Source organism: Heterodontus francisci, chromosome 36, assembly GCF_036365525.1.
Source record: "Heterodontus francisci isolate sHetFra1 chromosome 36, sHetFra1.hap1, whole genome shotgun sequence".
NCBI classification, from domain to species: Eukaryota; Metazoa; Chordata; class Chondrichthyes; order Heterodontiformes; family Heterodontidae; genus Heterodontus; species Heterodontus francisci.
In genome coordinates, this window is record NC_090406.1 from 20,009,248 (window position 1) to 20,036,257 (window position 27,010).

Here is a 27,010-nt window from a genome sequence, read left to right on the forward strand (position 1 = left end):
GTGGTTCTTGAAGTAGAACAAAAGAATTTTCCAGTTGTACAATCAGTACCTTAGTTAGCCTTGTACTGAAAGTTAGTCCTAGTATTACACAAGAATTTTGTCCAAGAAGCTTCATATTTATTATTGAGGGAACCATAAAATATACATAATGGGTTGAATTTTACCAGCCTCTTGACGTCGGGGGCCGTGGCGGGGCGCCCCGTAAAATTCTGCCGAGAGAGGCCCACCTCGACCCCAACGCTGAGAAGGCCCCGCCGCATTTTACCGGCGGTGGCGAGACCTCGGTGCGGTCCCCCGCCATTTGGCGGGGCCGTCATTAAAATATTAAAATTAATTAAAACAAGAAGCTAATAAAGCTACCTGTTCCCGGCGGCTGTCCCATGCCGATATTATGGGCACTGGCACCAACTCGCGCGCCTTCGGAACTCCGAATCGAGTTTTGAGGCGAGACACTGGTGGGGAGGGGGAAGGAGTGAAATTATCAGGGCGGGGAGGGTGGAGCGGGAAAATGACTTCTTATTGGCTGTGGGGATAGCGGGAAGGGATTGAAGGGCAAAAGTGAAGAGGTTGGGGGGGAAAGTTCGGGTTGGGAATAAAGTTAATTTTGTTGATATTGCGCCAAAAACAAAACTTTGGGTGGGGGGTTGGGAAAGGGCCTCCAGCATTTATTTCAATTTTAACACACAATGCACCACGATATCACTTTAAAAGTTAAAATTACTTCTAAGGGCTTGAAGCCCTTCAAAGATGGCGGCCCCCGCCTCCTTTTGAATGAGCCCCCGCGCGAAATATTGCGGGGGCCCAACAGCAGCACTTCTGTGTCTGAAGGCCGCCGACTTCAAAGCGCACCACTATGATGTGCGGCGCGCTAATAAAATTCAGCCCAATATATCAGATGTCGCAGTGTATCCCATAGCATCATAATAAGGGGCTATTGTTGCCCTTGAGAAGGTGGTGGTGAGCTGCCTTCTTGAACCGCTGCAGTCCAAGTGGGGTAGGTACACCCACAGTGCTGTTAGGAAGGGAGTTCCACGATTTTGACCTAGTGACAGTGAAGGAACGATGATATAGTTCCAAGTCAGGATGGTGTGTGACTTGGAGGGGAACTTGCAGGTGGTGGTGTTCCCATGCATTTTCTGCCCTTGTCCTTCTAGTTGGTAGGGGTCACGGGTTTGGAAGGTGCTGACTAAGGAGCCTTGGTGCATTGCTGCAGTGCATCTTGTAGATGGTACACACTGCTGCCGCAGTGCGTCGGTGGTGGAGGGAGTGAATGTTTGTAGATGGGGTGCCAATCAAGCGGGCTGCTTTGTCCTGGATGGTGTCGAGCTTCTTGAGTGTTGTTGGAGCTGCACCCATCCAGGCAAGTGGAGAGTATTCCATCACACTCCTGACTTGTGCCTTGTAGATGGTGGACAGGCTTTGGGGAGTCAGGAGGTGAGTTATTCGCCACAGGATTCCTAGCCTCTGACCTGCTCTTGTAGCCACAGTATTTATATGGCTACTCCAGTTCAGTTTCTGGTCAATGGTCGCCCCTAGAATGTTGATAGTGGAGGATTCTGCGATGGTAATGCCATTGAATGTCAAGGGGAGATGGTTAGATTCTCTCTTGTTGGAGATGGTCATTGCCTAGCACTTGTGTGGCACGAATGTTACTTGCCACTTATCAGCCCAAACCTGGATATTGTCCAGGTCTTGCTGCATTTCTACACGGACTGCTTCAGTATCTGAGGAGTCACGAATGGTGCTGAACATTGTGCAATCATCAGCGAACATCCCCACTTCTGACCTTATGATTGAAGGAAGGTCATTGATGAAGCAGCTGAAGATGGTTGGGCCTAGGACACTACCCTGAGGAACTCCTACAGTAATGTCCTGGAGCTCAGATGATTGACCTCCAACAACCACAACCATCTTCCTTTGTGCTAGGTATGACTCCAGCCATTATTAAATGGAAACAGGCATGGAGAGACATCTGTGGGTTGAATGCTTGCTCTCACCGGGGCCTGATTTGAATTCTCATTGTACATAAAACCAATTGAAGGCAAATAATGTTTTACTGTGAAGTGAGCCAGCAAGTAGCTCCAGTATTGCAAAACCCATCGATACTTGGAGCTCTTACGTTACATTGTGCTAACCTAATGTTAAATTGTTTATCTAATTTTTACCATATATTTTGGTAACACTGACGCCACTCTAGCAGTGATTCCTGACGGCAATTAATATTTGTTCATACGAGGCGTTTTGGTCACTAGAGGGGCGCTGCAGGATGCATACGCCTTCCTTTCATTTTCACAACTTTCAGGGCATTAGTTTGTGTCTTCCACTATAAGTTACATTCCTTTCCTACCTGTTAGATCTTTTCAGTATTGTGAAATATTTCAATTGTCAACACACCCTGTAACCTAACAGGATAACATGTTATACTGTTGCTGATGGACTATTACTACTGTTATGTTCTTAGATCCATTCTAAACTCACTAGAAATTATAAGCACAATCTCATATAAACTAGAGTAGAACAAAGTTTGGAGCATTGCATAATTCTGTATAGAGATTGTTCCATGTGTTAATCTTTCGCCATACCCCAAACATTCTTACTTAAGCCCACTTAAGGAAGATCATTGAACCACAGATTCTTACAGCACTAAAGAGCGCCATTCAGCCCATCGAGCCTGTGCTGGCTCTTTAAAACAGCTGTCAAAATTAGTCCCATACCCCAGCTTTTTTGCCATAACCCTGCAAATTAGTTCTCTTCAAATACACATTATATATGTATATAATGTGGAGACAAGTCATGTGAAAATTTAAAAAAGGGAAAAGCATGGTACTATATACTTGATAGCAGCACATTATGCATCAATGTCCTGCATCCAACGAGCGCACAGTAATCTAAGGACACCTGAATCACTAGTAGAGTGTAGGAAAGAAAGTTCAACATCATTTGAACGTGTCTGTTTATGAATTGATGAATAGACTCTGAAGTCTATGTAGTTTGCTGTTTATTTTAAAGTGAAGCTGTAGCACGTTTAATAACCCACTCTCCAGGTCCACTTCTTTCCATTTTCCAAATATATTAGACAACTCTTTAGGGCCAATTTTCCACACTGCCAACGTGGAAATTCTCCAGCCGGCCACACATAGGGAGAAGTCTCAAGGATGTTGCACATGATTTTCCATCAATTGAAATTAAAGGATGGAAATTTAGTGTCAGTGGGTCTGCAGATACCAGGAACATGTGAGTGGGGTGGGGCAAGGCTCTACCTTGTACTCTGAAAATTGTCCTCTGTATGTTTTTTTTTCCTGTACAGTGCATCCTGTTCTAATGAAAGCCAAACAGCCCTGAGATGATGAGCCAATGTTCTTGCATGTTAAATCACAAGATTTTTCCACTGCTGTGCTTTTATAAATGAATTAACTCCAAAAACTAATTTTGAGCAATGACACAAATTCAAAAACACATATTATGGAATGAATGTCTGAATTATTTTATAGATTTATGAATGCATTTAAAAAGAAATAAAACTATCGTTCGATATTAACTCCTAATTGGTGTAACTGTGAAAACAAATTTAAAAATTAATTAAGAATTTGTACAATAGTTTATGAATGTTCTTGAATGCAACGTTGGTTCACATTTGAGCTCAGTGATATTACCACAGAAGGTGTTTAGTTGGAGGGCCAATCACTCTCAGGTTACTTTCACATAGGTGCTCATGGCTGCTTTAACCACAGCTACCTCAACAATCTCTCACAAACTTGCCCTAAATACAAGTTCAAAACATATAACTGGCGATAATTTGCTAAGCTGCCAATCTCAATCCACTAACATTCTCTGGTACGGCAGTGGTAATGCTTTCAATTTGTGTGTCTCATTTGAACGGCGTCATGGCCAATTTGAAATAAACTGAGATGCGAGGCAGGTGCTCTCACAAATTTAATGAAGTGATGCCAAGAAAACTTCCTTATAAATCAAATCCATACTAAGTGCACACTTATACTGACGAATTTCACAAGTGCAAAAGGTGGGATCCATTCGAGAGAACCTCATCTTTCGAAGCACAATGTAAAAAAAAATTAAAACAAAAATTTAGAAAGGAAGGGAGTGACTTCCTGTTTACATTGGTGTATGCTAAATTAATACCTTGCCATTGATAATTTTATTTTATTGGGTGTGGAATGCATTGGTGAGACCTTATTTTAATGAGAATTATTTTCAACTTAGCTTTTTGAAGCATTTTTTCCTTCAACGTTAATTGTAAATGCTTATCTGGGTGCTGACAACTGTCCATGCTCAACACTCTATGACAGGGTAAACAGGAAATGGTGCTTGCAAAAATAGTGCAGAAACAGGAAATGTTGTCATCTTGGCCAGACGGTCTCCCAGTCCAAAGTCATGCTCCAGCGCAGTGATATTAAGTGAGGAAACATCCCAAAATATTGGCAGCTGAAGTAAACAACCAAAGCACAACCTATCAGAGGAACACTTACTAACTGGCTCCTCAAACAGTCAAGTCCATTTTTTGGCTTTTTTTGTTGACAAGCTACACTGATTGCTTTGTTTTCACCTCTTTCCCCATGGACAATTAGCAGCTGAATTCTCAGCAGAGTTTGAAAGGATCATCTTTTGTAGCAACAAAATATAGAATCTGAATGTGACTCACTTGCATTAGAAAAACACAAACCTGTTCATTAAATAAACCTTGGCCGGAATTTTACGCCACCCCAATGAGCGGGATGGTGGCGGAGGGGGAGGGGGGGGAGGGGCGGCGGGTGGCGTAAGATGCAGCGGGAGGCTCCGGGAGGCTTTCCTGACCCGCCCCCACCTCTGCCGCCCTTTACGTTGGGCGGCGGGGCCGAAAAATCAAGGCCCTTAAGTGCCCCCTTTACGTGTGGCAAGCGGACATCCTGGAGCCGGGAAATGCCGCCTGGGAAAACTAGGTGGCTGATGATTGTCCCGGCGGGCGGGGCCTGCTCCTCAGGCACAGGGTGCCCGATGGAGGGCCGCCCCCCGCTACCCCAACCACCCCCAGAACCCAACACCCACCCCACCCCCCTTCCCCTCAACTGACCACCCTTGCCTTGCCGGGGCCTGACCGATTACCCCCGGCGAGCCAACCAAAACGTATCTTAACTCCTGGCTCCATGTCTTCCTCTGTGGTCGGCTGGGCTGCCATCCCAACAGTGGCCACCACTCCCGGTGGCGTTGCTGGGACTAAGAGCTGACCGCCTGCTGATTGGCCGGCAGTTCAATGAGGCGGGACCTCCTCCCTCAAGCAGGTGGAAGTCCTGACTCGGAACAATTAAAGCCTGGGGACCCCGGAAAATACGGGACGGATCCCCAGGCGAGGCGGAAGCGGGTTCACCACCGACTTTTCAATCGGTGGCCAGAGCAATAACCTGGGCCTTGGATTACTAGTCCAGTGACATTACCACAATGCCACATCTTCCCTGAAAGTAAACCTTGGGTGCCACAGTACACATTTTCAATTCTTAGTTGCAACCTTTAACTGGATTAAAATCCAATGTCTAACAGTTCAAAAATCCTGACTCTTAACCTTAAATCTTATTACTAAACATAGATTTCTCCCCTCCCTTTAGATAAGTCTTTCCATCAAGTAACAGGTTGAGTGGGCAGTTGGGTTGCAATCACGCTGTGAGATGAACGCATTAAGAAGTTTGCATGAAATTCTTCATTATTTTAGTGAAAGTGTGGACTCATTTAGCATTCCTCAGTGGCATTCTTTTAAGATAATGCATTCCCTGTAAAATTAATTTTGTTTGTTTAATTCTAGTCAAGTCTAGTGGTAACAGAGGCATGGATGAGGGTTTCAATTGTCCCAATATCTCCTTCTGTGGCTTGGAGTCAAATTTTGTTTGATAACACTCCCATGAAGCTCCTTGGGATGTTTTACTACATTAAAGGTGCTATAAGAATTCAAGTTGTTGTTGTTGTTGAAGACGCAGAAGATCTCCAAAGCAATGAGTGGGCAGCTGAATGTCTCTGATTTGTTTGCTTTGTAAGTAGTGGAAAATGGTTGTTGGTCTTCAACTCTGAGAACTTCAAAAGACTCGATGGATTATTCTTGGATGAGTTACAAGACTCTTTCTAAGCCCTTATTGTGCCACAACCTAAAACCTCCCCATGATGCCAACAGAGTGTTCAGATTATGGTAAATGGGTGATGCCATTGTTAACCCATCAAGGGCTACAAGTGGACCGAGGATACAGTTTGTGGGAGAGAACAGGAAACTTGCTTATTCTTAATGTTGTAATTGATATTACAGCTTTTGAGACAAGTTTGATGGAAAAATGCAGTCAAAATTGACAACAGAAAGTGATATAATTGACCTGCTCTTCAATCTATATGCAAATACAACTTGCACTTCAATTTTTTTAAATCATTTTAACTGTGAGGGAGGAAGAGATCCTCTGTGTGGTAAACACAGCAGCATCATATCCCCATTCTTAGTAAATGAATTTATGATTTGGTATACTTATTATGCAAAGGAAATATATAATGAAGAGATGAATGAGTTATCAGGTCAGGCCACTCATGATATAAATCATACGCTAGATCTCATCACATATTCTTTATATTAAAAGACAATTTGTAAACAACTTATCTTTATAACATAGGACTTAGTGCGAAACTTGTTCCCATGAAATGATCAGATTAATTAGTGTTGAGTGATTTCAATGTATTTCAATGTATTAACATCAGCCATTACATAGCTGTGCAAACATCATGAGCAAACTTTTGTTGTTGGATGGTGTCACCTCACTGTAAATGGAGAAATTAGAAATGTCAAACACATTAGAGTCCATATTAGGGAATTTCCTAGGAATAGGAATAATAGGCTGAATTTTATGGGCCCCCTAGGGACAGGAATGGAGACAGACGACCCATAAAATTGCAAGAAAAGGCGGGGCTGAGGAGTGCCCATTGTCTTCCCAACACCTTCCAATTTAGTCTAGGGTGGGGAAGGCTGACGATTAACAGCTACTTAAGGGCCTCTTTCCACTGCTCAGTAACTCAAGGCAGCCTCCCTGTGGGCTTGAGGGGGGAGACCCTCCTCCATCGACAATCTGTGGCGCCACCCCCCCCCCCCCCCGCAATCACCCACACTTTTGTCCTCACTAACCCACCACCCCTCTCGCTGGGTCTTGCCTGAGTGGCCCTGGCGAGCCCGCTGCCGCTTACTTTTAGTCCAGGCTCCACAGCTGCTCCTCTGAAACTGCCTGCGGCAGTTCCAGCATTGGCCACCACTCCCAGTGTCGCTGCAGGGACTGCTGAGCTGCCGGCCCTCTGATTGGCAGGCAGATCTTGGAGGTGGCAACTCCATCCTTAAAAGGATGGGGACCCCGGTGCCAGGCAGGTAATTGCCCAAGTGGCGTACAATGAAGCTGGTGGTTCCCAAAGGCCAAGGAGGCCCTGCCGGCTGCACAAAATCCAGGCAAAAGTCTTGGTGTAAATTATACCACTTCCTGGGTAAAATACCCCACCTGTGTGGTAATGAGATATAAAGGCCAGGTTCATTCCCAACCTATGCTGCAGTACCTGATCGCAACTGGATTGGACAAGTGAAGAGAATAAAATTATCCTATATTGCAGCTCTTGGTCTCCTATTGGAGGTCCCTCAAAGATGATGAGAAGTTAAGATAGAATTAGCAGTGAAAGATCATTTCAACTGGTCAGTGCGATGGTAATGGGAGGGCACAAAGTTAAGATAAAGAATTAAAGAGGAGGTGATAAAAAGGTTCTTTAGCAGAAGGTTAGGATATGGAATTCTCTGCCACAAACCATTGTTGAAGCAGAAACCATGAGTATTTTTAAAGGGGAAACTAGGTAACTGCTTGAAAAAGAGGAATATTAAAGCAAATGGAGAGTAAATAGGATTAGACCAATATGTGGGTAAAAAAAAGTTGGATGGACTTGATTTGCTGAATGACATGTTTCTGTGCATAACATTCAATTCATCGATGATCAAATGACCCACGGTGAAAAATGCAAGTGTGTGGACAGGATCAGGATTGAGTGTGGTGCCCCTCACAGTTAAATAGCCAGCTGAATGTCTATGACTAGGTTTGCACATGAAAACAGCAACTTGGGTGGCAAGCTGAGAGGTTGCCAGAAGCTATGAAAGCCTATCTCAGCACGAGGCAGCTCCTTCAAGAGAAGAGGGGAAAGGTGAGCAAAATGAGAAAAATAGGATCTATTGTGTGATTATACAGCCGAGGAGTATTCTGTTTCTCATGGTCGCCCTAAGTCCTGCTGAAACAAAAATATGAACTTGAAACCCATAGAACTGTTGGATCCCCATTTATTTTAGCCATATTTAAGCATTGATCTGCAAAACAAACATCCCTAGTCTGTTCCCCTGAGCGAAATGCAACGATGATAAGAAAGATCTCAATGATTCATCTTTAAGGAGCTGCACTAATATTGGTTTTGTTCATTTACACAAGTTCTATTAAAAATTACACTCTCTATTCAAATCTGGCCAAACCCAGCTGGACCATTCCCACTTTGAGTAACTGAAATTCCCAAAATTCTTCAAAATAAAGGGACTCATAAGCAACTTGTACATTTTCCTGTTTATGTATCACAGTCTTGCTACTAACCCTTAGACTACTGGCATTTTCAGGGATATTCATACTATGTTTTATTTTCTTTGATTTTTAGCCCATACACCAAGACACTGCGAAAGTGTTAATATTACAGTAATAAAGTTGACCCCTCTCTGTTTTTTCCCTAATTTTAACACTTTCATTTGACTTTATTTCCAACTGAAATACCATATTCTACTTATAAACCTTTATTTATTTATAAATAAAAATATTTTGTTACATTCTAAAATGTCTCCGGTTTCATTGGCTGAAATCTAGCTTTAAAGGTCAGTTTTTCATCCAATCAGCAGGATTGATTCTGAAAATTGACCCCGGCTCATGAGAAAGTCACAACCAAACCAGAAAACGCTGCTGCTGTTGAGTGATCTTGTTGATCGTTTTAACGAAGTGGGACTGACTGGATAGCTCTGTGAAGAGCTGGCATGGACTCGATAAGCCGAATGGCCTCCTTCTGTGCCGTAAATGACTCTAATGACGCTATAATTTGTGGCACTTGAAGGGTTAAAATGAATGTTGGGGAATGTCAAAGCAGAATGCTTTTAGTTCAGGAAAATTATAGACTCTCTGTAAATATGTCAATTTCATTGTTGGCATGGCGACACCCGGTAGGGGAGCGTCGCAGACCAGCTCTGGAGCAAATAGCAAAGATGAGGAGGAGAAGGTTGACTTCAAAACCTTGGCCTTTTAGGAACTCCAGGACCGGGCTGGTTCAAAGCCGCACTCCCACTGTTTGTTATGGAACTGCTCCAGGATGCCTGGAGGTCCTACTTATTCATGATATTACCCAGACAGACAAGTAGGGAGGGAGACACTACTCGAAGCTCTCCATGCCATCAATAAAATTAACATTTTTACTAACACATCAAATAAATTTATGGGCAACCTGTTATTTTCGGCCTCAATAATATGGAGTACTTTGAGCTGCAAGTATGTTAGACCTTTCTTCCCCTTGTGTTTTAACATTGGCAACAGAACAAAATAAATTTAGCTTTTTAACTCTGTTTCGCACTCCATAGATGCTGCCAGACCTGCTGAGTATTTCCAGCATTTCCGGCTCTTATTTCAGACTTCTAGCATCTGCAGTGTTTTGCTTTTGTGTTAAAATAAATTTGGCCTCAATTGTTGTTATAAATCTCCTTGCATTAAACTCTGAACAACCAATCTATTCCGTGCTATGTCAACAATTCCAATTGAATCAACCAATGAAGCACTCGAGCTTGTGCCATTTCAATCTCTTGGGAAGCAGATTAGTTTGATCACAAGATAGTTAAGAAGGTGGAATACAAAATTGATCAGGATGAAATAATTACAGAATTTTCATCCTGCAAAGAACTTTTGTCAAATTTGAATATAAGTTTGAAGGAAAAAGGCTGTGATACATTACATTTTAAAAAAAATTAACATTAAATCTAGCACCCCCCTTTAAGAGAGCAAAATGGATACCTGTGAATGTAATTTCAATGAGGACATCAGGTGGCCTCATAAGCTGCAATAGTGATACTTGAGTCTTACAACCAGTGTCTGAACCTTTAGTTGAGAAACCATTTTTGCATTCATTCCCAACTATCTATCGTTTTCTACATTATACCAGCACGTCCCGTAGTACTACTCACAGTAAGGTAGGGGGGAGTAATTGGCTAGTGCCTGACTATAGATGGGAAATGGGCAGTGTGACTGGAAGGCCTGCCAGAAGAGATTGGCCCAAGGATCCTGAAATTTTTCCTTGGGCCTCATTACCATGACACTGGTGAGCTACAGGCGGCAATCATGTTTCCCAATGTGGTTTGCCGGTCATAGAAAGTTTAAGGCACAGACTGCCCTCTCAAGTAAATGTAAAAGATCCCACGGCATCTCTGAGCAAGAGCAGTGCCTTCTCCCAGTGTCCTGGCCAGCACTCATCTCACAACCAACATCACCAAAAACAGATTTATTTCATTGCTGTTTGTGGCGCCTTGTTGTGTGCAAATTGGCTGTTGTGTTTCCTCCATTACAACAGTGACTACACTTAAAAGGTGCTTGATTGGCTGTAACGTGCTGTGAGACATCTTGAGGTTGTGAAAGGTGCTATATGAATGCAAGCTCTTTTCTTTTTTATATGCAGGGGCCTGACAGAGTTTTAGGGCAGCTGCCAAGGAATATTACCTGTGGCAAAATTAGAATTGGACATATTTCAGACACCCTTGGGGTGTGAGACACAACTCCATGAAAATGGTCATTTTTGCCCCCACTTAGCACTCGGAAAACGGGTAAAACAGGGTCCAATTTCTCCTCCAATGATTTTTTATAGAATTTGAAGACTATTCTAGTTATCACACTATATCTTTTTTGTGGTCAGTTGATGTATGGATACTTCAATGGCAATAATTTCAAATTACCTTTCCCTGACAGTTCTGTAATTCTGCAACTCTTTCCTATTTGAAAAGAACCTGTGACTCTCCCAATGAAAAGAATTATAAATTTATAGTAAAAGAGACTGGTCTAGAAATTGAGTCATTAGTGCACATTTAGCAGTGCTATATGAATGCCCTTAGAGTTCTCAAATGATGTGAGGTGAATTGCGCAGGACGCCATATTGGTGCAGGCATTAGCAAGCACGCAGTGAACCTCCACTGGAAGTATGCAGAGCGGACAATGCTGATTTGAAATAAAAACAAGAAATGCTGGAACCACTCAGCAGGTCTGGCAGCATCTGTGGAAAGAGAAGCAGAGTTAACGTTTCGGGTCAGTGACCCTTCTTCGGAACTGATTTGAAGCCAGCACAGTGCCAGTTTCGAGCTCATTGCTCCAGCCACCCTCTATTAAACTTGCTCAGCTGAACACATGTTCAGCAGCAAGTGGGACCCCACCAGCACTATTTAAAGGGATCATTAACTACATACAGGTTAGCTACTGGTTGACTTCTCTGGCTATTGCTACAATTCTATGAGTGATGCTTTCTATACTTGTTTCAAGTTGCAAAAGTCTACAGGGAGTGATGTGACATGTGCTGAAGGACTTCTTGCTGAACTCAAGGCTTCTGCACAAACCAGTTGCTCCCAGATACGGGTGCACTAGTAGGCATTCGGAGGTGCTGTCTTTCGGATGAGACACTAAACCAAGCTCCCATCTTCTTGCTCAGGTGGACGTTAAAGTTCTCATGGCACTATTTCGAGGGGCGTTATCCCTGCTGTCCTGGCCAATATTTATCCCTAAATCAACATCAGAAAAAAAACAGATTACCTGGTCATTATCACATTGCTGTTTGTGGGAACATGCTGTGTGCAAACTGGCTGCTGTATTTCCTACACTAAAGCAGTGACTACATTCAAAAATACTTCATTGGCTGTAAAGCGCTCTGAGATGTCTGATGGTCATAAAAAGAGCTATATAAACACAAGTCTTTCTTTCATTCACCTTGCAATGCAGCATGACTGGGAGAATGAGCAGAGGCCATGAAAAGTAGGACAAACTTTGTGAAAGAGGGAGGCGGAGGAGAAGAGAAGGGCTCTCAACAGAAGGACGCAGATATCATGGAATTGCAATTAACGGGGGTTTTTGGGGACTGTTCAATTTAGCCCCCCAATGTCTTGCAGCCAGTGGGACATTTAAAAAATTAGCTATAAAGAGCCACAATAACTTTACTGTGTTTTCTGTTCTCTTTCTTTGATTTTACTTGAATACTTTAATTAACTTGTGAACTTTGGCAGTATTTTAAGGCTGGCTTGAGCAATTGCTATTTAAAATAACAGAAGCTCACCAGACCCATCCAATATCCTTTGTTCTGCGGCTGTCAGAAAGCCCAGAGAAATTCGGTCTCTTTAGCCTAGCCAGTTTGTTTTACGCTTTCATTTCATAGTATTTGTGATATTGTTACAGTCACAAATGTATTCTAATAAAGTTACTGGAGCATCAGGACAAGTTTTATTACTGTAATATTAATCTTAAACTACAAACAGATGCAATAAAAACTTTAGTTAATGAGAATTATAGATACTTCAGCCCATTTTCTAATTTTTCCACATTCTACCTTTTAATTTTATTAACTTTAACTTTTTATAAAATTAACACATATTCTAACATTTCTACAACATACTTTTCAGATGGGACCAACTAGCATCTAATTTGCTGATAATCAGTTTTCAGGCATTCCAGTTGCATTAAAGACATGTAGAGTGGAATTTTCAATTCTCAGTCCATGTTGAAACAGTGAAACGTGTAGCAGTTCGGGAAACCTTTGACAGCTGCAGTGGGCTTTGCCACAGCTCTTTAATTGAGCATGGTGTAGCATCCCGCTTCCAGGTTCCCCGGTTAGCCAGGGAGGGCCGGTGGGATCATGTGCCAAATCTGTCAAAGGAAGGATTTTTAATTAAAGGGACCCTGCCCTGGGTTAGAAAGGCTCAACTGCACATGGATTCTTGAGGCTGCGGCAACTACAGGAATGGAGAGGAGATCCAGGAAGACTGCTCCCCGGGTCATTTACTTATTTAGAGGTCCTACTGTACAATCTGAGGGAGTGCAATGAGGTGATCTTTCCCAAGCATGGAAGAGGCCAGCCTTTCAAACCAAGCAGGCGTGCATAGAAGAGGCCTAGGAAGTCAACAGCAGAAGTGTGGTTCCTCCAACCTGGTACCAAGAGGATCCAGGTCCTCAGGAGGGCATGACAGGTGAGTGGCATAACACTTTCAGGCGCCAAGACCCACACTCTAACTTGCCCAGCATTCTCCTGCACAGCACTCCTCAGGTCAACATACCTTGCAGCTCTACTCATTCCTCTCTTTGCAGGCACCTCACATCCCCATCTGAACAGCCAAGACTCAAACTCACCCTCAGCCTATTGCCCTCTCACAGCCATGCCTCACGGTGACCCTCCACAAATTTTGTCCTTCCCTCCTATCCAGACAGGTCATTTTTAACACTCACACCTCTCGGATTTCTCTCCTTGCAGGAAAAGAGAGCACACAACCTCAAGGAGAGGCAGAGACCCGGGGTTGGGGTGGGGGGGGGGGTGCCGCGGGGTGGTGCTAAAATCTCAAAATCTGTTTCCTGACCCTAATTTACCTCCAACACACCCATTTCTGGCTTTACCTGAGGCTGGAAGTTGGGCGAGCGAACAGACCACTCCAAGGTGAATTGATAAGTCACCAGGACTGGACAGGATACTGAGGGAAGTAAGGGAGGAAACTGCAGAGGCACTGGCCATAACTTTCCAATCTTCCTTAGATACAGGGCTAGTGCCAGAGGATTGGAGATTTGCAAATGTTGCGGCTTTGTTCAAAAATCAGGATAAATCCAGCAACTACAGGCCCATCAGTTTAAGATCAGTCTTGGGAAAGCTTTTAGAAATAATAATCCAGGACAAAGTTAGCAGTTACTTGGGCAAGTGTGAATCAATTAAGTAAAGCCAGCACAGCTTTGTTAAAAGCAAATCACGTTTAACTAACTTGATTGAATTGTTTGATGAGGTAACAGAGAGGGTTGATGAGGGTAATGCGGTTAGTGTAGTATACATGGATTACGAAAATGTGTTTGATAAAGTGCCACATAATAGGCTTGTTAACAAATTGAAGCTTATGGAATAAAAGCATGGATATGAAGTTGGCCGCGTGACAGGAAACAGAGAGTGGTGGTGAATGTTTTTTTTTCCGACTGGAGGAAGGTATACAGGGGGTTTCGCCAGGGATCGGTACTAGGACCACTGCTTTTCTAGCTATATATTAATGATCTAGAGTTGGGTGTGCAGGGCACAATTTCAAAATTTGCAGATGTCACAAAACTTGGAAGTATTGTGAGCTGTGAGGAGGATAGTGATAAAGGACATAGGCAGGCTGGTGGAATGGGCAGACATGTAGCAGATGAAATTTAATGTTGTGAAGTGTGAAGTGATACATTTTGGTGGAAAAAAATGTGGAGAGGCAACATAAAGTAAAGGCTGCAATTCTAAAGGGGGTGCACGAACAGAGAGACCTGGGATGTATGTGCACAAATCGTTGAAGGTGGCATGGGAGGTTAAGAAAGCAGTTAAAAAGACATAAGGAATCCTGGGCTTTATAAATAGAGGCATAGAGTACAAAAGCAAGGAAGTTATGATGAACTTTTGTAGAACACTGGTTCGGCCTCAACTGGAATATTGTGTCCAATTCTGGGCAACGCACATTAGGAAGAATGTGAAGGCTTTAGAGAGGACTCAAAAGATATGAGAAAGTTTCTGGGCATGTGGAACTTCAGTTACATGGACAGTTTGGAGAAGCTGAGGCTGTTCTTCTTAAAGAGAAGGTTGAGAGGAGATTTGATAGAGGTGTTCAAAATCATGAGAGGTCGGGACAGAGTAGATCAAGACAAAATATTCCCATTGGCAGAAGGGTCGAGAACCAGAGGTCACCAATGTAAGGTGAATGCAAAGGAACCAACAGCAGCATGAGAAAAAATTTTATTTACGCAGTGAGTGGTTAGGTTCTGGAATGTGCTGTCTGAGAGTGTGGTAGTGGCAGATTCTGCATGGTTTTCAAAAAGAGAATTGAATAAGCACCTGAAGAGAAAACAATTACAAGGCCAAGAGGAAAGGGCTGGGGAGTGGGACTAGCTGATTTCCTCTTGCAGAGAGCCAGCATAGACATGATGGGCAGAATGGTCTCCTTTTGTGCTGTCATCGTTCTATGATTCTGTAAGGAGGCGGGTTGCAACATTAAATACGTACATGGGGCGATGGGGAATCAGCTCCCTGCCTGATTCTCCTTTCCCACCAATCCCAGCTCCATCCAAAAAGCAGACGGAATGGGAAAGGGGAATCTGCCCTCATATGCGTAGGAATGTCAGACAGAATTGGATTGAGCTCATCTCTGGTGGCATGTATGGTCAAATGGCCTTCTGATACTCATTCTCTGTGATCATACACAGAACATAGAACATAGAACATTACAGCGCAGTACAGGCCCTTCAGCCCTCGATGTTGCGCCGACCTGTGAAACCATCTGACCTACACTATTCCATTTTCATCCATATGTCTATCCAATGACCACTTAAATGCCCTTAAAGTTGGCGAGTCTACTACTGTTGCAGGCAGGGCGCTCCACGCCCCTACTACTCTCTGTGTAAAGAAACTACCTCTGACATCTGTCCTATATCTATCACCCCTCAACTTAAAGCTATGTCCCCTCGTGTTTGCCATCACCATCCGAGGAAAAAGGCTCTCACTATCCACCCTGTCCAACCCTCTGATTATCTTATATGTCTCAATTAAGTCACCTCTTCTCCTCCTTCTCTCTAACGAAAACAACCTCAAGTCCCTCAGCCTTTCCTCGTAAGACCTTCCCTCCATACCAGGCAACATCCTAGTAAATCTCCTCTGCACCTTTTCCAAAGCTTCCACATCCTTCCTATAATGCAGTGACCAGAACTGCACGCAATACTCCAGGTGCGGCCGCACCAGAGTTCTGCAGCATGACCTCGTGGCTCCTAAACTCGATCCCCCTACTAATAAAAGCTAACACACCATTATGCCTTCTTAACAGCTCTATTAACCTGGGTGGCAACTTTCAGGGATTTATGTACCTGGACACCAAGATCTCTCTGCTCATCTACACTACCAAGGATCTTCCCATTAGCCCAGTATTCTGCAATCCTGTTACTCCTTCCGAAGTGAATCACCTCACACTTTTCCGCATTAAACTCCATTTGCCATCTCTCAGCCCAGCTCTGCAGCCTATCTATGTCCCTCTGTAACCTACAACATCCTTCGGCACTATCCACAACTCCACCGACCTTTGTGTCATCCGCAAATTTACTAACCCACCCTTCTACACCCTCATCCAGGTCATTTATAAAAATGACAAACAGCAGTGGCCCCATGAAGATTGGCCACTGATAACCATACTTCAGCAACAAGCAGTACTCTGAGAAGAGGAGGAGAGAAGTACAAAGCAGCTTCACAGCAGACCTTTCAACTAGCTTTTATCAATGGGCAAATAAGACCTGCTGAGAAGACATGGGAGTTTTCCTCAGAAATCAGATTACAGTTATTAGCATTTAGGTTGCCTCAATCTCTGCAACTGTGCAGTAAATTTACACCAAGAGTGCAACTAAGAACATATAAGTAACAGTTCTTGTTCCGCTGTATAATAGGGCTGGCAGGAAGCAACATCTAACACCAAGTTTGTTAGATAAAGCACAGATGCCACAAGCTTCCAGAGAGCTGATGACTCATGGGAAGGTGCAGCCTCATACCAGAAAGGAAATAGTTACCATGGATGCTAAAAAAAAAGGTTGTTTATTAAAAACCTGCAATAGTATCTTGATGGCTAATGAGATCCTTGCAGTGTATCTCAGTAATAGGATTCCCAGAAGCCTCTATATCAATGTCAACATCAACATCCTATTTACCTGTGTTTCCTTAATATTGAATGAATTCTAACGGCACTGCCATATGAGGAGAACACCGCATAAGCCAAGCTTGGTATTTTCTTGAAAAGGCTTTATCATCCCAACAACAACCTACATTTGGAACAGCCACAAAAACATTCCAGCCTAGAACCTCAGCGGTGCCATGTCCATTTTTCGGGTGCTAAAGGGGCACCTTAGCCTCAAGCTGTATCACCACCTTCTCAACAGTGATTAGGGATGGGCAATAAATACAGGCCTTGCCAGCGACACCTATATCCCACGAATGAATTAAAGGAAAAACCTTTTCTCCCTGCTAAATTAGAAACCTGTCCACTTTTCCCAGGCCTGTGGATACAGGTTGTGAGGTAGGAGCAGGAGACAAATTATAGATTCTCACATCGGGGCAGTTTGCCAACATTTTCCCATCTCCAAGTGATCTTGCAGAAGCTGGTGTCTGACTGGCACCAGCTACCCACCCAGCAATAGCGGGCAGCCAATTCTTCTCAATTAAGCCCCATTTGTGGGTTAAAGTCTTGTCGCATCGGTTTCACCCCAACAGTGGACAGACCCCCCCCCCCCCCGTCCCCCCCAATGAGCCTAGCCGTTGCCTGGAGGCAGCCAACCGGTGGCAGGCCAGTCAGCCATCGATGCCTCCTTTAAATCCCCCCAACTCCCAGAGCCGCGGGGATCAGCGAGTTACAGCCATGTTCACAGCCATAATTCTTTAGAGGGCGTCTCCATCTTGAGGCGCCCTAATGGTCTCCTGCTTGCCTCAGCAGCGCCGACCTCTCCTGGTGGTGTTGCTGGCCAGACATCGCTACGGGCCCTCCTATTGGGCCTGCCAACTCCCTGGTCCGCCCACTGCCCTTAGTTGGACGGGGCTCCAGAATGTGGCCTCTTAATTGGCTTTCTCTGGGAAAATCATGAACAATGTCCTGCCACAGCCACCTCCAAGTTCCCAACCCGGAATTGAGGCCGACGCCAGGATCGCGACCCAACTGGGAAAATCCAACCCAATGTTTCAACTAATAGATGCCAGTCCATCACATAAATTAAGCCAAGGTGTGACATAAAGAGCAACAGTGATGTGAAATCACTCAGTAAGGCTTACTGATATTTTCCAGTTAAGGTACCATGAAAGCTAGCTCAGAAATGTAGCTTTAAATGTACAAGTTCCCAATACGAAGATGCATGTTTTCAGAAAGCCTAGACTCTACTGCTAAATCCGGATGGATGCCCTCCAACTTTTACCTGAAGTTTATGTTAAGTACATCATAACTTGCTGTCTTCAATCTACCCCCAACAGCACGCCTAAGGCCCAATCTCAGAAAAGTTCCTTCCATTGCACCAGGTTGACCCTTCCAATTCCCACACCAGCCATTCTTCTGTCCCATCTAGTTGCAATTGACAATTAAGGGAGTCTTGTGCTGTTGTCTCTCACACACTAGGAACCAGATTGAAACTGCCTGAACTCATTTCGCATCCACTACAGTCAGCAGAGACCTTCAACTCACCAGTCTGGATTGGATTCGGCCCTGAGGTGAAAGTGCAACAATATCCAATCAAAAATCATTATATTTTGAGTCTCAACTATCTTATGAAGATGAAAAAAAACTTCTCCTACAAGAATATTATTGTCTTGTACTGTTGTCTTTGTGCGCTATGGTCTTCCCTTCCCCAGTAGAATACTTCAGGCTAAAATACTCAGGATACAGCAGCATGATCTAGAATATTTAAAAGAGTTGTCAGAGCTTGAGAACATTTTAGGTAAGATGTTTGCTTCAGAACTGGTTATTGTAGAGCAAAGAGACTGGGTGAATAAAGGAGAATTTCCTGTTTCATTGTGGCACACCGCAGAGTTGCTGAAAGGAAGCTGAAGGTCACCATTGTGCAAACTAATGTTGTCACAAGCAGAAAAACATAATTTAAGGGAAGGAAGAGAAGACACTTTGGACTGAAAGCATTAGAAATTGCCCCTGAATTTTATAGCAGATACATCTCACTTTAATTATCTTATCGATATCCACCGTGATTTTCCTAGTAATAATTCTCAGCTTTAAAAATCTTACTTTGGCAACTAAGATCAGATAAATTTTGAACATCCCCTTAGCTACCAGGGCTGATCTCAGTTGTGAACCCTCTTGCTGCCTTCAACTTGCACTTTGCGCAGATTTAAATAAAATGGCTCCTGTATAATGAGCTTTGACCCCATGACCTTCCAGCTATGATGTGACTGTTTCCCGTGGACAGATTTTCACCCGTGTCACTATATATGAACTGTAATGAAGTTCTAAATAACTACTGCTTGTAAGTACTAATTTGTTACTGCTTGAACTTCAATAATTTTCAGACTCAGCAAAAACACTTAACTATTCAGATGTTAAAAATGTATACTACCACTTATAAATTAAAGCATTTTTTTAAGATAAAGGGGCAGCTCAGTAATGCAGGATGTTGGTCTAGAGGCAGAAAGGCCTCAAAGACTTGAAGGCTTCAAATTTTTAGGCCTTGGACTGAGAAAAATCATACTGTTATTAAAACAAATGAAGTGTTTTTCCATTTTCTTTGAACACTTTCATTTATTAACTATAAAAAATATTGGCTGATGGGAGCAAATGCCTGGTTGAGTGGATGGAGCAATTGGAGTCGAGAGGTTAGGTGATGAAACCTCCAGCAATATATCCAACCAGAGTTAGCAACAATAACAGGTAGTAACAATGGCAGATCCATGAGTGATAACCTCATTCCTACTCCAGTAGCCAGCAATTGGTGTGTAATAGAGACCAGAAAAATTACAGGTACAAAATTTCACCTTGACATTGAGCCATTGCACTGTTGTGCCTTACCAGAAGTCGCTTTTGCATTAAAAAAGTACTTGTATATTGTTCTCCATCATTATTGTTCACATTGAGTGGGTGAATGAAGGATTAAATCAGCTGTGCTAGAAAAAATATTAAAAGTTGCTTTTAATGTCAGCATGGCACAGTTGGTAGGTGCAAAGTCGTGGATTCAAATCTCACTCTAGGGCCGGAATTTTACAGCCCCCTCAAAGAGCCAGCTGGTGGCGGGGAGGGGGCTGAAAAATTGAGTGGGAGAAGAGAGGTGCTGTTCCCAATGCCTGCCTGCCTCTGCAGCAATTTTACGCGGGGTGGCGGTGAAAAACAGCCTGCCCGCCCCAGGCCAATCAAGGCCCTCAAGTGGCCAATTAACTGCCAGATAAGGGCCTCCTCCTGCCGCCACTGGCATTTTACCCGCAGCGGGTGGATGGCAAAGGCCCAAAGAACACCGCCAGGTAAAACCTGGTGACCTTCTTGCGGGCTGTGATGGGCCCCTCCTGATTGGGTAGCCTGTGCCCCATGGACAGCTGTCCCCGAAGCCCCAATCAACCCCCTTTGCCTCTCCAGGGCCTGGTCGATTGTCCCTGGTGAGGGCCCAAAAACTTACCTTCTTTCCGGGCCCGTTCTTCCTCTCCTCCTGAAGCTGAGTATAGTCCCAGCAGTGGCCACTGTTCCCGATGGCGCTGCTGGGACTAAGAGCTGCCAGCCCGCTGATTGGCCGTCAGAGCCATCAATTTGGGACTTCCTGCCTCAAGGAGGTGGAAGTCCCGCCCAAGGCCAAATAAGGGCCTGGGGAGCAAAAAATCCCAGCGTGGCTCCCCAGGCCCGGCGGAGGCAGGCTCACCCCCATCTTTTCGGCCGCTGGGCGGAACCTCCCGCCAAATGTCAAATTCTGGTTTAGGACTTGGACAGATGGTCGAGACTGACACACCAGTGTAGTGTTAAGCAAGAGCTGCATTATTGTGATGTTTTTCTTTGGATGAGAAGTTAAACCAACTCCCTCTTTGCATGTTGGACATTGAAGAGTTATTGGAACTAGGTGAAGAAGATACGGAATTTTCCTGGTGTCTTGGTCAACACTTTGCATTCAAACAACGCAAAAGAATGAGATTACTTGCTTTTCATCAACTAGAAATCCAATACATATAAAAAGAGGTTCCTGGCATCAGCCCTCTTTGAACCTGGTGGGCAGGATTTTCCAAGCCCTATGGCAACGGGCTGGGAGGTGGGAGGGCTGGTAATATGGTGGGGGAAGGCATTGGGAGGGGACCCGATGTCTTCTCTCCGCCATGACGTATTACCAGTGATGGGAACCCCAGTGGCACAACTGCCTGCTGGGCAGCCAAATAAGCCAATTAAGGGCCACTTTCCACCCCGCAGGCATTTTGCCCATGTCAAGAAGACCTGCCACTACTTAGGGAGACCGTCAAGTAAACCCTGGTGGCCGCCCAGTGGGCCTTGGGGGGGGGTGGGGGGACGGTGGGGACGTGGATGGGGCTATCCTTAATGGCCGCTCCATGGCCCACAGAGGGGCACCCTGGTGGCAATGACCACCCTGTTTGGCCCCAGATTGGCCAAGGACACTTACCTTCTGTTCAACAGCGCTTCGGCATTGAGGCGCCCTCTCCTCCATGCTGCAGCCCCAGCAGTGGTCACCTGTAATGGTGGTGCTGCTGAGGCTGCCAAGCTGCTGGCCTTCTGATCGGGCTGGCAGCTCTGGGGGTGGTGAGGGAGGGCCGCCATCTTCAACTGGACAACGATCCCGGCGATGGCCTGTTAATTGACTGCCACCAGTAAAATGCCACTCCCCAGTCCCGGCGGCAGGACTTCTCACCATCTAACCAAATTTAGCCCTGTGTCTTTTTGTCCTATTCTCACAGTTTACTTTGAAGTAACTTTTTGCTCTACTTTTTCTGTTCACTCTCTTATATAAGATCACCTGTTATCACACTTTTCAAGACTGAAAGTTTCTCCAGTGTTTTCTCACACCTCAGTCCTATGATGCTGGGGATTAGTTTCATGACTCCAGGGCTTGAATGTTGATTGTTGACTAGAACTAGACACACTACTCAAGGCATGGTCTGACCGCAGCACTATTCAGTTTCAGCATGACTGTTTCTAACTTGCATTCAACTCTTTTGGCAATGGAGTTAAGAATTCTATTGATTGTTGCTCCACAGTTTGAAGTCGACTAAGATCCCTGGACTTCTTTCTATTTCATGTTTAGTTATTTCAGGAACATTCATGGAGTACTACTTAAGCCATCTATTGTTCCTTCCTGTGTGCCATACTGTACACTCATTGCACTTCAATGTAGTTCACAGTATATGAAACACTTTGACACATAATAAGATGCTGAATAAACACAAATATTTAGAGAAACTCTGATACACAGTAAAACATGTTGTTAACACACAATGTGCCTGGTGGAATGGGTCACTCTACTGGTAAAAGAGTAACAAACAGGATCCCCAGTCCTTCCTTGTAGCAGGTTATAGACGCTGTTGCAAATTGCAGGGGAAAGGGTCAAATATATGGTTGGAGTTGACTGCCAATATCTTCAAGGGCTCTTTAGCAGCACCTATCCCAATTATAAGAAAATGGACCACAGCCACTTTGCCTGAAGTACCCTCAGTCACTTCTCAGACAAAGGTAAAAATAAACTAGGGAGTATTTGGCTTCAGAAAGTGGAACCTTGCCTCCAGAGTTTGGGGCCTACTCAAAGGCCTCAAAAGGAATAAATTCTACAAAGTCCTTTTAAGGGTATAAAGGGTGGCAGTTACATAACAGTCTGGGAAATACTTGACATAGGAGTGCGCACATGGATTCACCAACAGCCTCTCTTCACCAGAAAACAGCTCAAGTGCAAAAATAGAGCAGCGTAACTGAGTTCCGGCCCAAATGCCAGCCGCAGACGGCTGATCCACCTGTTCTCCATCTTTTTTCTGGGCCAGAAATGTTGGGACCTACGTGTTTGTCAGAATTCAGTTGTACAGACTCTCAAAAATGAAACTAACTGGGCAAAACCCAATTTAATATGTTTACCCTGTAATTATACATTGGATTATTTTTCATCATTAGCTTCTATAAATACAAGTCATGCCATCAAATTTGAAGCAGGAAGCCACTCTATAGTAAGTATTAATTATTCTTGTGACTATATGGAACTCACAACTAATCTTACTGAAGTTTACTACATGTTACAAATTCTGCTATATTTGTCTTTGCCTAGTGGGAGACATAAACAACTACAATACAAGCCAGGAGCAGATATCTTCTTGAAGTCTGTGACTGTGCAATTATGAGCCTGCACCATGATTTGTATATTAAGCCTTAATTTCACTGTATTAGTAACATCACTGTTTGAAGTACACATAAATTATAATTAGAGACATGGTTACCTTTGTGCTCTGAAAGTTAAAAGCAGTTAGAAATGTCAAAATAGAAGTTCATTTTCTGAATACTCACATCTTTTCTATGTGTTCCTTATGATATCATTATGCAATGTACTTTACACCATGCTCTAATGTAGGAAAAGGATAGAGAGAAAAGCAAAAGCAAACTTTTGTGGACCTGTATCCACATTTCACTAGGCTTATGGAGAATATTTTCTTTGTACTGTAGGAAGCTTTGTACTCAAGGGTGGCCTCTGCTATACTAAGGGACAGCCTCTAAATTAATTTCTGGATGACGTTAGTGTCTACTATTGTTTGAGAACTGTTAATCCATGACAGAAAGACTCTGTTACTTCACTCAGCACTAAATCAGAGAGTTCAAATACCATTATACAGAATGTGTAGGCTCAAGGATAAATACAAAATTGACATTTGCTTTAGGACATTGCAGCACATTCACACTGCAAGCTGGGAAGACATGGCTTTCTATCTAAAGGATGGTTGAAGGAGGGAGAGTTTTAAACAAACCACAACTCCAGACAGACTAAGGAGATGAGTAAGGAACAGATGCTTGAGGAACTGTGATGCCAACACTGAAGGGAATAGATGCTTGATAGTGATTTCATTTAGTTCGGTTTTGAAATTTAGCAAATGCTCCCGGGGATTCAGTCTCAGGGTATCATTGCACTAGATCTATTGTGGCTTCCATTTTAAATAACTCCGGTCCCCAATCATTTAATTTTCCAATTCCAAAATTTTGACCATTACTCCACAATAAATTTCAGCTAAATATTCAGGAAGTGAATTTGGTAGATTTCAATTGGAATAGAAGCCTTCGCTGACATTCATAGTTAGGTATGCTGCCAATCTTGGACGAGTCAAGTATAGAAGCAAACTACAGCATGATTCTGGGTAAGAGAACTGCTCTCCGTCCGCACTCCCCCCACAACCCTTTGCAATAACAATCTGAATTTAATGAATTTCAAAACCTGCCAAAATGAAATCACATTCAAGCAGCCACAATCCTCTTCAGTTCTCTAGGCTTCTACTCTTTATTAATCTCATTACTTTATCAGTTGTGCTTTTATCTTCAACCATAGCGCTACAAATGGGTCAAACCCAGAGTTGTACGGATGGTATTTGTAAGAGTGGAGGTGACACAAATGGGGAGAGAGAAAAAAAGAGGAATGAAATTGAAAAATAATTCATTATATACCAAGACAAGAAAAACATAACATGACTTGTTTTTACGGCCAGTTTTTAGCCTGCCCTGCGGCACCATTGGGTATGGATAGAAGAATGATTCAATCTGATTGAAATCTAACATAAAAGATGTCAGTATTAATAAGTAAGAACAATTCACAGTGGTTAATGATTATGTGGACAGCAGAATGCATTCTAAACCTTTGGCCAGTGAAAATGAAAATCTAAAGAATCTTGCTAAATGCAAGACTAGCTTTAATGGAAATGAAAATGGGGAGAAGTGTTTGACAGGTGATTGAGCAGATATTGCCCAGGTTACACTATCTTCCAAAGTCAAAATTACCCACATGTTTGTAAAGGAAATGGAACCAACTCCAGCAAATGGGCAATTTGCTTACTTCCTCCCCACCACTTAGCAGATATATTCATTGTCGATGCTGAACACAGATAATTTTTCTTGACTAAAATTTCATATTCAAAAATCACATCCTATTAGTTGTTGAAAGTGCTATTCTGTAACAGAAAGTTGCTTCATCTTCAGCTTCCATTCTTTAACTGCAGTACACCTGTCATTGTTACCTTTTGCCTAGGCCCAGCATTCAAGTACTGTTACAATTTCTGAAGATCTCCACTCACCTTCTAAAACGATGTCCTTCAGTTTCTCCACTGTTTCAGCAAACCTAGCCACATCAAATAGCAACTGTGTGATCTCCTCCACCTCAGGTCCTTCATAGCTTTCTGAATTGGTACTGTATACTGGAGTGGCTTTATAACCTTTGCTGTATCCCCATGTTCCACAGCCTGCTACCGAGAAACTAGCAGCACTGGAGTGCCTGCTCAGGGTGGTTGGCCTCTTGAGAGTGTTGACAGCACTCGGGCTACTACTGAGCTTTGTAATAGAGGCGTTCCCAGCAGATAGTTCAGGTAAGGTGCCGGTCTGCAAGGCAGGTATCTCAATAGCATCCTTACGAGGCAGCTCCTAAAAATGTAATAGGAAAGAATCATAAACCATGATAACTGGAAGACTGGAAAGCAATTATGCAGAAACAAGGACAATTGGGAGGCATGTTTTGATGTAAACCTACACTCCCCACTCTGCATTCCTCTCTTTATCTGGAAAATTCACATTACTGCAGTTTCCCATCTGCACTTCCATCTCCACTTCCCTGCTGCTATTAATGACAGAACACTAAGCATTCAGTGTATAAGAAATTAGATTAATGACACAAATGAATGCACAATAATAGTTCCCCTGCTTCCAGCAGTACAGGAAACTATCAAGAGAAGTTCTGTTCCCATGCCATCTGGAGGTATGAAAATAGTGTGGCAGTGTCAATGACTACTATTGGAGGTGCCATCCACCATTTAGTTTGGCTGTGGATGCTCAGTCTGCCTGTACGGGCCAGTGGCCCTGACACTTGTATTGCTGGAGTCTGCTTCACATTATAAACAGGGTGGTTTCCACAGCACTGGGAGCCAAAACTTTGAATAGAAACAGCCTTGTACATCATATAAACTTGTCGTGAATGTTACTCTTTACTTTAACTATGTTAGAAATCATTGAAAATACCAAAAAAAAAATGATAGGCGTTTTATTACCTACAATAAAGCAAATTCTTAAACCAATCTTTACATAATATCGAGTTTTCCTCTTGGATCTCTTTCTTAATCCTGAACTATGTCAACTAATAGACACAATCAGTTCCTAATTTTAACATATATAAAGCATAAGAACATAACAAAGGATGGAACAAAGCCATTGAGTTGTCAAGCTCATTTCTTCCACATACCATGGCAGGTCAGTCATCATAAATAGTTTGGCATTAGACACCTGAAGATCTTGCCATTTCACTCTCCCCTCTGCCAACTTCCCACAGCTGTCTGGCCATTTTCAAAGACCATGTACAAACTGTTCCATCACAGACACTATGCAACCCAGCTGATCTCCAGAGGAAATGCCATACCAAGTTTCTCCCCGTCCCTGAAGCTAAATCAAGCAGCTAACCTTTTAGCCTGTGTCACAGATGCCTGGTCTCAGCAGTTCAGGAGCCATCACTTTCAACTCAATTATCTCTATCTGCATTTTTCCTTATAATCCCCCCGATTCCATTCTGGACTAAATGTTTATCCAACTCATTCTCAGCAACACAGTATTAACTGTTTTAACTGGGACTAACTGTTCCACACTCTGTGGGGAAAATAAAACTCACAGCTATTTATTGAGACAGTGCTCAGGATCAGACCTGAATTTACTCGAGAAAAATAACACTTCTAAAACAAATATTTTTCAGCTCTTAAGCGAAATTTCTCAAGATCCATACCTAAGATACTATTTTAAACCCACAATTGGTGACACGACATCTCATCTTATATGTGAATATATAGTATTTAACTCTTAGTGTACTGTGGACTAGTTTACTTGTCTGACTATCTTCTGCTTCCATGTGTTTTGAAATGAATAAACCAATCTTTAGCTTTTAACTGGTTGGTAAATGGCCTCTCTGAGCCAATTAAAGCCCAATTTTTGGAAGATTGCTCCACTTCCAAAATAGATGCTGAGAGCCAAAAGGAGAAAAGATGAGGAAAGGATTCA

At 43.3% G+C, this 27,010-nt stretch overlaps 1 protein-coding gene across 3 annotated transcripts in view; it reads right to left on the bottom strand.

Moving 5' to 3' along the window:
- The window catches only part of LOC137351635 (rho GTPase-activating protein 45-like), a 200,077-nt gene that overhangs the window by 158,516 nt on the left and 14,551 nt on the right, over nt 1–27,010 (bottom strand). For all 3 annotated transcript variants that reach the window (XM_068016279.1, XM_068016277.1, XM_068016276.1), the window contains exon 2: nt 25,054–25,396. In XM_068016279.1, the coding sequence (XP_067872380.1) occupies nt 25,054–25,396 (343 nt within the window). The remainder of the gene's footprint in view (nt 1–25,053; nt 25,397–27,010) is intronic.